General features: G+C 41.0%; 1 protein-coding gene across 1 annotated transcript in view; it reads right to left on the minus strand.

Moving 5' to 3' along the window:
* LOC128618179 (Kv channel-interacting protein 1-like) overlaps window positions 1-10,861 on the minus strand; it is a 62,244-nt gene extending 51,383 nt beyond the window's left edge. Inside the window, exon 1 of the mRNA XM_053641671.1 lies at window positions 10,119-10,861. Within this exon, the coding sequence (XP_053497646.1) occupies window positions 10,119-10,206 (88 nt within the window). The 5' untranslated portion in view covers window positions 10,207-10,861. The remainder of the gene's footprint in view (window positions 1-10,118) is intronic.
* Between the last annotated feature and the right edge of the window lie 1,499 nt (window positions 10,862-12,360).

The following is a 12,360-nucleotide window of genomic DNA, read 5'->3' on the forward strand; positions in this document are numbered from 1 at the left end:
GCAGCCGTTCTTACCACAAGATGGTACTATAGGTAAATAACTTCCCTCATAATTTCCTCTGCTGATAAAACCACACTTTGTGTCTGTGCCATTTCCCTGTACTTTGATGAATCGGCAGTTTGCCGTTTGATAAAATTGCAGTAAATGGCATAAACATGATTTAGCATGATTTATTATATTATTATATCACTGACAGCTTGCAAAGTTCACAGCACACACTTAACGTTTAGACGTCGAGTTCAATAATTAGTGCTTACTGTACTTTGTGTATATATAATTAATAGCTTATGCAAAAATTTGTCTGCATGGGTAAGAGAAAAAAAAACTATATATTTACATATCTATCTAGCTATTTTAGGTGACATTTTCTCATGGATACAGTACTTACAGGCAGGTCCATAAGTATTTGTATTGTATAATTTTTTTATTATACAATTTTAAAAAAAAATTTGATTGTATAATTTGTATTGTATAATTTTGCCTCTGTACACCACCACAGTGGATTTGAAAAGAAACAATGAAGATGTGATTGACGTGTAGACTTTCCCCTTTAATTCAAGGGGTTTAACAAAAATATTGTTATTTTCTGTCCGTCCATTTAACAGGCTCAAAAATAATTGGACATGCTAACATAATCATAAATATTAGGATTATTTTTAATACTTGGATGCAAATCCTTTGCCGTCAATGATGGCCCGAAATATAGAACCCATGGACATCACCAAATGCTGAGTTTCCTCCTTTGAGATGCTTTGCCTTTACTGCAGCTGCCTTCCATTTCTGCTCGTTTGTGAGTCTTTCTGACTTCAGTTTTGTCTTCATTAAGTGAAAAGCATGCTCAGTTGAGTTGAGGTCAGGTGACTGACTCGGCCATTTAAAAACATTACGTTTCTTTGCCTAAAGAAGCTCTTGGGTTGCTTTGATGGTATGTTTTGGGTCATTATCTATCTGTACTATGAAGCACCATCCCATCAGTTTTGCAGCATTTGAATGAATCCGAGCAGAAAGTAAACACTTTAGAATTCACCCTGCTTCTTCTACTAGCAGTCACATCATCAATAAACACCAGTGACTCAGTTCCACTGGCAGCCATACATGCCCATGCCATAACACTATCTCCACATGTTTGACAGATGATATGGTATGCTTTGGATCATTCTGGATCCTTTCTTCTCCATACTCTTCTCTTCCTATCATTCTGGTACAAGTTAATCTTGGTTTCATCTGTCCAAAGATCATGATCCAGAACTGGGCAGGCTTTTTTGGATGTTTCATACTAAAGTCTAATCTGGCCCTTCTGTTGTTGAGTGTTACCAGTGGTTTGTATCTTGATGTAAACCCTCAGTTATTTACATTCATGAAGGCATCTCTTGATCATCGACTTTGACAATGATACACCTAGCTCCTTGAGAGTGTTCTTGACTTGGCTAGATGTTGTGAAGTGGTTTTTCTTCAACAAGGAAAGAATTCTGTGATCATCCACTTTACAGTAGTTGTCTTCCATGGCTTCCAGGTCTTTTAGTGTTGCTGAGCTCGCCATTGTATTCTGTCTTTTTAAGAATGTACCAAATTGTTGATTTGGCCACTCCTAAAGTTTCTGCTATCTCTCTGATAGGTCTGTTTGTTTGTTTTTTCAGACTAATGACGGCCTCCTTTACTTGCATCTATACCTCTTTGAAATGCATATTGAGAGTTCCCATGAACAGCTACCAAATGCAAATTCAACGCTTGGAACTCCAGACCTTTTATCTCCTGAATTTGTCATGAAATAGCGTGGAAACAGGCCACACATTAAATTGCTTGTCAGTCAAGTGTCCAGTTATTTTGGATCCTGTGAAAGGGACTGTGTAAAAAACGGCTGTAATTCCTAAATGATTAATGCAATATTTTTGTTAAAACCCTTGAATTAAATCTGACATTTTGATTGTTTCATTTCCTTTGTGCTTCAAATCAATTGTGGTGGTGTACAGAGGCAAGATTACAAAAATTGGGTCACTGTCCAAATACTTATGGATCCAATAGTACCTAAGGAGACAGCATGCATTCCATCCATCCATCCATTTTCTGTACCGCTTACCCTACACAGGGTCGCAGGGAGCCTGGATCCTATCCCAGGGAACTTGGCACAAGGCAGGGGGCTTTCATTATTTGTCTGTTTGTTTGATTTATTTTTTTAAAATCTTTTTTTTAAGACAAGTAAAAATGCTGTAAGACTCACTGAAAATTATGTATTAGTAATTCACATGCAATCTGATTTGGGGAAAGTTTTGTCATATCATCATTCTCCAATCTTAGAAGTATGACAAATTAGGCATTAAAAAAATAATAATAACAAAAAAAGAAACTGCCAGAGATCGCAGATATTAGCTGAAGCTAGCTGTTCCTTCAGTCTTTCCTCCAAAGCCATGCCACCAAAAACACATGCAGCTAGTTCATGTAGAAGGCCTGAATGGTACCTCTGAATGTTTTGTTATTAACACATTTATAACAAAAGATCCTCATAAAATGTCAGGTTTAAACCTGAGCGTAGACTGTGTTTAACAGTGATTTACAAAGAGCAGCAGAGAACCACAATCAACCTGTTCCCTTTCAAAGGGAACTTTGACGTTGCGTTTAGCATAACACTATGGGGAAGCGCCTCTCGCGCGCGACCGGCATCTGAAGTTTGTGTAAATTCATGCCTATTTATAGGCCTGCCATGATCAGGTGACGTGGCAATTAAGCGCGTCACGTGATATAAATATGGCACCTGTGAACTGCGCCATCAGCCTTTATTATCTTCAGCAAAAGACTGTATGTCGGTTGTTTGTGTAAAGAAACAAAAAGACGCTTCATTTCCTCGCTATCTTTTCTCAAAATCTCAGAACTTTTCTATCCCTTTAAAAAACAAATGAGAAGAAAAAAAAGGAATGAGCGAGAGAGAAAAATATGAGTGAGAGAATTCAGGAAGTGTGTTATGGCTTGCTCCCGTTTCATCATGGGCAATAGTGCACACTTTCTGGGTGAAGTGTCTAGGGATGTAGCATGCGATGGCAGCCTCGAGAGGATGCACATGGTAAAGCCTACATTAAGCAGCTCGGCTCGTCACTCGCACTGTTTGCGCAAGCCGAAGCGAGTTGGGTTTCAGAGCCTCGTGGATCTGGGCCGGCTACTAGCCGTCTCAGGTTCGGGGGATCTTTTATGGATCTGGAAGAGGAGCCGGCGACGAGCGCTGCTCTATCTCTTGCTCTGTCTTCTGGGTTCGGCTCTCCGCTGGATTTTGGAGCTCACGTCGCGACTCCTCCTTCCACTATGGAAAGCCAAAAATGGTGGGGGGGGGGGATTGGGGGACACACAAATATCCTAGTAATAATTCCTCTCTGACTCCGAGGAGCCAGAAGGATGTGCTAAAAACTGAGAGCAGCATATAAAGAGCTACTTGAAGTGATTACTAAGGCTGGATGAGCCTTTTTTTCCCCCCAGTGAAAGTAAATCCCTCACACTGCAGAAACTCCCCTTTCTTTCAGAAGTGCATGACAAAATATCAGGCTTCTGGGGGAAAACTATGCATAAGCCATATTTATAACCCCACAATGTTGGATTATTCGGCCATTGTGGGGAATGAACGGCATGGCTATTTAGCCATGGTGAAGGTGGAGGAGGTGCTTGTGAGCTACCTCTCTCCATCGATGGCAGGTAATCAGGGGGGCCGGCTTTGCCATCCAAGCCACCGTGTAAGGCCACCGTGGCATTGGTGGGCAAGGCCTATGCAGTAGTAGTCTGGCTTGTGGGTCACTGCAGACAATGACAGTGTTGCAGGCCTACCAAGCAGACCTGCTGAGTGAGCTTGACATATGGTGGCATTCAGCCAGTTCCTTCCCTGTTGTCTCAAGTTCACCCGAGCATCCACGAGTGGAGCCCAGGCCAGCACTAGTGCAAGGGAGACCCAGAAGGCAAGTATGGCAGCCTGCAAACCCCCGCAGACAGCCAGGGGAACCGGGCGGCCACAGTTGCGGCCTGCTATTAGGCCTGATCTGAGAATGGTCATAAAGGCCAAGCAGGCAAAGAAGAGCGGTCCTGAGGGGCCGTGGAGGGACGTATCAGGGGACATGAGGTTGTTAGGGCAGTTCTCCCCCAGTGCTACTGTAGGGCCTCCCCTAGCCAAGGCAGTCCCAAGTTTTCAGTGTTCTCTGGTCAGCGAGCTGTCACAGGGCAATGAAAATCTGATGCTTTCTCTCCAATAGAATGTGGAATAGTTAACGTCACTAAAAGACCATCTGGCAGCATGGAAACTACTGCCAAATGTGTCTCCATGGGTTCTGTCTACCGTAGAAAAGAGTAACCGGGTCCAGTTTATAGCTCGACTGCCCCAGTTCAGAGGTGTGCTCACCACAGTAGTCAGCACAGACCAGAGCCCGACGTTAGCACAGGAAGTAAGATCCCTCTTGGACAAAGGGGTCATAGAACATGTACCCCGTTCCCTGAGGGAGGGAGGTTTTCAAAGCCATTATTTTCTGGTCCGCAAAAAATAGGAGTATGCGGCCAATTTTAGATCTGCGTCATCTGAACTGTACTCTTCGGACATACAGGTTCAAGATGCTGACGCCCAAACTTAATGTTCCACAGATTCAGTTTGAGGACTGGTTTGTGATGATAGATCTAAAAGGTGCATATTTCCACAGAAATATCGCTAGCTTTATCACCTCGCACCTTCACAAAGTGCATGGATGTCACTCTGGCGCCATTGTGACTCCAGGGCATCCGTGTACTAAACTACCTGGATGACTGGTTAATTCTAGCACGATCCAGGGAACTGGCGGTTCAACATCGAGATGTTGTTCTCGCCCACATGAAGAGCTTGGGGTTCAGGTTGAACCTCAGAAAAGTATGCTTTCCCCAGTGCAGTGGACAACTTTTCTAGGGGTTATAAGGATTCTACTACGATAAGGGCGTTTCTATCCCCAACATGCATAGGGTCAATCCTGTACACTTTCCCCCCATCGCTCTGCACCCACAAGTTCTAGCGAGAGTTCGCCAAGAGAGTCTATGTCTACTGCTAGTAGCACCTTATTGGCCTGCTCGAATATGGTTCTCAGAGATAATATCCCTGCTAGATGGCACTCCTTGGGAGATTCCCATCCGCAGGGATCCACTGTAGACCCAGTGAACTGCGCAATAGCTACAGTCCTGGAGTTTTTACAAGAACGTTTCTCAGCGGGGTGGGCTCCTTCTACAATCAGGGTTTACGTGGCCGCCATTTCGGCCAGCCATGCCCCTGTTGATGGGGCCTCTGTTGGGCAACATCCTCTAACTTCGAGGTTCATGCGTGGTGTCAGGCGGCTGAGACCGGTCTGCAGGCCATGCATACCTTCCTGGGACCTTTCTGTCATCCTGGAAGGTCTGTCAGGGGCCCCATTTGAGCCCTTAGAGTCAGCCTCTGAGAAGCTTCTGATTCTAAAGGTAGCTCTTCTGCTGGCCCTTACATCTCTCAAGTGAGTAGGAGATCTACAAGCTCTCTCTGTTGCCCCTTCCTGCCTTGACTTTGCCCCTGGATTAGCCAAGGCCTTCCTGTATCCTATGCTGGATTACATTCCTAAGGTTCCTACATCGGCTGCCCACCCTGTGGTGTTGCAGGCTTTCTGCCCTCCTCCATTCCCTACACCAGAACAAGAGGGAATGCACCTGCTGTGTCCAGTAAGGGCTCTCTGTACTTACGTCCACCGCTCCGGCCAGTGGCGTAAGTTGGAGCAGCTGCTGGTCTGCTTTGGCGGCGACAGTAGAGGTGATGCTGTGTTAAAGCAGCGCATCTCTAATTGGAATATGGAAGCAATCTCTATTGCTTATGAGGTGTGCGGTCTCGCTATGCCTCTGGGCATGAGGGCTCATTCCACTAGGGCGGTCGCCTCCACGAAGGCTTTGTCCAAAGGGGTATCCTTACAGGATGTGTGTGCTGCTGGAGGGTGGTCTTCGCCACACACATTCATTTGTTATTACAGCCTGGATATTCATTCCACCCCGGGCTTGAGTGTCTTGCAGTGACCCTCGGGCTTGGGTCTTTTTGAACAGGCCGTACCCTCAGTATGACGGAGTGGGTATTCTCGTTCCCATAGTGTTATGCTAAACGCAACGTCGAAGTTCCCTTTGAAAGGGAACGTCTGGGTTACGCATGTAACCCTGTTCCCTGAGAAGGGAACGAGACGTTGTGTAGGTTTGTCATACCAGGGCAGGCCTGTGAATTGCGTCTTCGCTTCAGATAATAGAGGCTGATGGCGCAGTTCACAGGTGCCATATTTATATCACGCGACGCGCTTAATTGCCATGTCACCTGATCATGGCAGGCCTATAAATAGGCATGATTTTACACAAGCTTCAGATGCCGGTTGTGCGCGAGAGGTGCTCCCCCATAGTGTTATGCTAAATGCAACGTCTCGTACCCTTCTCAGGGAACAGGGTTACATGCGTAACCCAGAAGTTTTTTGCCCTGTATCCTGAAATGTTGAATTGTTTTGTTGCCACTGACGCAGAAACTCCTTTATTGTGGATTACTTTATTTAGATGTGATCATAAATAAAGATCTTTGTGGAAGTGGAATATCATCATTGTTGACAGGTCATAAGTCTTTGGCTGGTATTCGTATGCGAGATGACTGCTGTGCATATCCTGCATTCATTTGGTTGATTTATTGATTGTGCAATGCTAATGTAAAAGACGTGAGCAGTATGTGAAACAACACAAAGGTGCTTCTTGTTGTCAGCAGGGTGAGAAACAGGGCCGGTCCTTCTAATAGGCGTCATAGGCAGCCACCTAGGGCGTCACCATATTTGGGGCGCCGCCCCCACGCCATCCTACCGAATTCGAAACAGTACCAAACCACATTTAACTCTCCTCATGTCTTTTATTACCTCAGAAAAGTTTGTTTGGTCAAACTGGTTTGTTGGCGCCCCCAATATAAATAAGCGGCAGTGTGTCCAGGGCTGTATAGCATGGTGAGGGGTGACGTCATTTTGTACCGGATCCCGGAAGTTAGCATCACACTGGTTCCTTCGACAAAAACCCAATAGGATTTTCCCATAGGCTTTTGGATTATCGCAGAAAATAAGCTCTGTGATCAAGAAATGTTTACAATACTAACATGTTTTGTCCATCAAGATAATTTTCACACATGAACACAACTTTTAAGTTTGAAGCCTAAATACAATTACCAGAAATAAACAGCTAACCGTATATTATAAATAAACTATACCACAGTCGCGTGACTTAAGTCAACTAATCAAATAATAATATAATCAAATAATATGGATTTATTCACATTTTTTTTGCTCACGTTGCACTTTTTTTTAAAAAACATTCCATGTGTTTATACAGGCATCTCTTTTGGATAATTTTTATTTGGGGAATAAATAAGTTTTATTTTGATCTAGTTTTTATGAACTTTTTTTTTTTTTTTAAATACGTATGTTTGATAATTGTGCCTCTAAAGCTTATTATTATCATATTTGTTTAAATGATTGTATACTCTGGGAAAACAAAAAAAAACATTGTCTAACTACAATAGAAACTGACAAAAACTATTAAAATATTTCAATATTTTGAGCTTGTGTTCACCACAGACCGTATTTCAGGCTTTTAACCAAAATCGCATTCAAAAAGCCCATGGACTTCGGGACGATGGAAACTGAAGGGCTAAAATGCTTACTCGTTTCTGGGTTTTGGCGTGCAAAATGACGTCATCCCTGCGCAACATGACACTCATCACCGGTGGGTTATTTTGTTTTTTTATAAATAAAATGAAAAAGTAGGTTACATTATACTTATTAGTCATCACCGTTGGTGTATATGTGATTTCAGTATCAGTGATTTAGCTTTTTTACAGCATTATGGACAATAATGATCATGGCATAATTTTTATGCCAATACTGCTTACATAAAAAAATCTTAGCACTTGCTTGTATTGAACATACAATAAGGTAAATTTGTGTTTATATTCTTTTTGTGGTTGTGCCTATCCACAATGGCTATTTATTTTTTAAAATTTGTTTTTTTTAATTATTATTTTTATTATTGAAGTAAATAATATATTATTGAGTATGAGAAATGAGTGCTGTATATTTTGTGTGTGTGTGTGTGTGTGTGTGTGTTTTTTGTTTGTTTGTTTGTTTTGGGGGGGGGGGGGGGGTGATGATGAATCTCAGCCTAGGGCAACAAATGGGCTAGGACCTGCACTGGCAAGAAAACTCTACTTTCCTTTGGCATTATGAGATTGGTTTAATGGCCTGATATACCAAACACTTTCTCAACGTACACATTATCAGAGCCTCCACAGGTCCAGATGCTTCTGGATTGATCTTGGTGTGCAAAATTAGAGGATGTGGTTAAAGAAGCTCTGCCAGTTTCAGTGATGACATGTCCCCCTAGTGGACAGAGTTTTTAATCCTGCAGATGTACAAAAGCTATCCATTCAAGTATAAGAATAATGCTACTTTCATAGCTGCTGTGTCTGCATGCATACATGTAGTCATGTGTCAGGGGTGCCAATAGTAATGGTGCAGATTAACACCCCACCCCAGGGAGTTTTTATTCTAGGGGTCCCTGGAATTGACCCTATATTCTTATCCCTTTTACAGTGCCACTTAAAACTCTAAAATTACTAAAGCTATCAATCCTTACTTGATGATAGCACGTGTGTATACACACACATACACACACACACAGCTGTGGTTCTGTTTAGTCTCATGTCTCCTAAGGGAACAGAGATTGTAGCATCTGCATCTGGGTACATCAGATTATGCCTCACACACACACACGCACACACACACATATACACAGAGAGAGAAAGAGAGAGAGAGAGAGAGAAAGAGAGAGAGAGAGAGAGAGAAACTTTCTAAGGCAAATTAAATTTGTCCTGTAGTCTAACAAGAGGAACATGGGATAGTCGACAACCACTGCTCCTGTAATGCACTACATTCACAGATTCAAGTCCTCCTTTTACAAAAGCTCTTACTTCTGCAATACAGTTTGTTCCAAACATGTTTATCTTGGTACATCTAAGCTTTGTTTTGCCCAATGAAGTGTCCTGACGTTAATGTTCTCACAAGTGGATGAACCGAATGTGATTTGTAACACAGTGCTTTATCAGGCTGAACCATGTGCTGGCCTGTTCCATACATCTGCCACAACAAAGGATGTACAAACCTACTAAATGCATAAAGGTACAATCTGTTTTGGACATGACTCTTAGTGGCCTGGCCAGTCAGGCAAACAGAAACTGATAAGCAGAACCAGAGTTTCACACTATAACATTTATTTTTAAAGGTTAGGGTTAGTTGAAACTTTAAGAGGTTAAGTAATGTACATATTTTTGAGAATGTCCAATAATCTGCAGTCACACAGCTACAGTATATATATATATATATATATATATATATATATATATATATATATATATATATATATATATATATATATATATATATATCCTCATTTGTAAGTCGCTTTGGATAAAAGCATCTGCTAAATGAATAAATGTAAATGTAATTGTTAATATATATTTTTCATTATCTTTGTACATTATCTTTGTACATTATACATGTAATATTATCAAATAACATCATTATATAAATTAGATAACTATAATACACAACTACATAGAGAGAAATATGTCATATTTAACAACTATAGACAATAATAATAAATTACCTCTATAAAATATTAAACTAAATATATGTAAATATAAAAATATATTTTTTAAACTAATTATATAAATATATGCTTACATAGTTGTAGATAACTGTGTAAATAATCACCTACATGAGCTTTATATAATTTTACAAATACAGTACAATACAATGTACAAATAACTATACAAATACATAAACTATATTACATGTTATATACATTATACTACAGTATATGAACTATAAATGATCTCCTGATGCCTACGTGATGATGTAATTATGCGTAATGTGTATATCTTTGCGTGCAGAAAGTAATGCCTGGAACTCCTCGGACTCTAGGCACTAGTCATGTCATCTTTTTGACAGTTCAGCTCCATTGTTACATTAACACATCCCTAACAGTGTGTGTGTGTGTTTGTGTGTGTGCGTGTGTGTGTGTGCGCGTGTGTGTGTGTTTGTTCCTACCTTTGTTGAGCGTCCCCGTCACCAGTTTGTGCACGGATACAGCGAACTTCACCAGTCCATGTTTACAATGCTTAGCACAGGCAGACATCTTCACCTACACACAGGGTCAACAAGGGTCAAAAGTCAAGGCTAGGGTCAGGAGCAGTGCAGTAGAAGATTAATTTAGTCCAAAAGTGAAGAGTAACATTGACCTAATCAGCAAAGTCAGGGAATAGGGAAACACAATGGCAGTCAGGAGTGTGAATATAAAAAGATCAAGAAATACTGGAAGAAAAATGACAGAGAGGAAAAAAGTCTAAACTGAAGAAAAAGAATTAGAAAAAAGTGTGAAAAAGAAGAAAGAGAAGAGTTCTGCTGTACCAGAGTCAATCTTCCAGTGTATCTCTGGTGAAAAGACAAAAAAGACAAAATTTCTCTATTTGTTTCTTGATGCCGAGGCAAGAAGGAAAGAGTGAAGAGGAGAAAGTCCAACTTTTTTTCAGTCAAAAGTGCAAATGGTAATAAATAAATGTGGGAATTCCAGAGAAGAAAAGGAAAGGGAAATATCCAACAGGATATTTTAATATAGATTTCTTCTCTCTTTGTCTGTTCTTCGTCCCTGATCTCTTTCTCTCTCTCTGTGCCGCAGTGTTCCAATTTCAGTACTGCTGTGTGTGTCGACAGCTCCCTCTGAGGAAAGACAGCCCATTACTGATGCTCCTGCCTCCTGATATATGCTCTCTGTCTCTCTCTCTCTCTCTCTCTCTCTCTCTCTCTCTCTCTCTCTCTCGTGCTTCTCTGCTTCCTTTTCATTGTCACCTCTTTATCATTCAAGTTTATAGCCATACACACAGGAATTTTTTAATACCTAACACACACACACACCATTACATTCTCTCACTGTCTCGTGCAGTCACGGATGTGTCTCACTTTATTTCTAATATAATCTCCCTGGTTTTTTGCTCTTCCCCTCTCTTTTTAGTGCTCTGTATTTTACTACCACTTGTGCGGGCTGCAATTCGTTTCTCCTCTGCGCTCACAGTATTCAAATATATCTTGAAAGAGCAATCTCATCAGACACACAAAATGTAATACAGCAAAAACCAAAGGTGTTAAAGCAATGAAGACTGATCCTGAACAAAGCTGCTTAGCCTGTTGTTTGAATCAAATATGTATGTCTAAGGAAATGTAAATGCTGGAAAGCATTGTCAGCAAACAGGTATGCAGCTAAGGACTGGTACAAATATTGTATGAAATGTTTGATCCTAGGTTCCACGTCCATCATGAAATAAATTCAGTTCTCTATGAAGTGTCTGTGGCTTATTTCCCTAGGCACAATAACTATGTGGAACACTTATTTATATGTGGAGTCCAGTGTATATATTTAGAGGAGATCACAGATTCTCGTTTGAATGACAGTTTTGTCTGTTCACAGCCAGCTAACCTTTGATTTCCTTTGAATAGGACAACAGAAAGAAATTCTGTTAGACTGAATCACATTTACTGAGATATTATTCCAATTTTCCAGATACATACAGTATACACTGGCCACGTTATTACGAGCAACGGTACACCTGCTCATTCATGCAATTATCCAATTAAGCAATCATGAGGCAGCAGTACAAAGCAAAAAAGCATGCAGATGCAGATCAAGAGTTTCAGTTAATGTACACATCAAACATCAGAACCAGGAGGAACATGTGATCTCAGTGACTGTGACGTGGTTGTTGCTGCCAGAGGGGCTGGTTGGAGTATTTCAGAAACTGATGATCTCCTGGAATTCACACACAGTCTCTAGAACTTACACAAAATGGAAAAAGAATAAAGAAAAAACATCCAGTTTAACCTGTGGTTAACAATGCTTTGTTGAAGAGAGAGGTCAGAAGAGAATGGCCAGACTGGTTTGAGCTGACAGGAAAGTGCCAATAATGCAAATATCCACTCTTTACAAATGTGGTAAGCAGGAAAGCATCTTAGAATATACAACATGTCGAACCTTGAGGTAGCTGGGCTTTAAAAGCAGAAGACCATTCCTGTCAGCCAAGTACAGAAATCTGAGGTTCACCAAATCTGGACACAAATGGCTTTTTTCTAATCTTTTAGAATGGCTTCTTCCAGCGTGATAATGTCCAAAAAAACACTCAAATAGTTACTTCACTGTGTCTAAATCCAAACATGACTTTCACTTGAAAATTACCACAGATGTAGTACACCATGCCAAAATATTTAGCCATTTTTACCTTGTCTTTTTTTGTGAGCTCTT

This window comes from Ictalurus furcatus, chromosome 14 (genome assembly GCF_023375685.1).
Source record: "Ictalurus furcatus strain D&B chromosome 14, Billie_1.0, whole genome shotgun sequence".
NCBI lineage: Eukaryota > Metazoa > Chordata > Actinopteri > Siluriformes > Ictaluridae > Ictalurus > Ictalurus furcatus.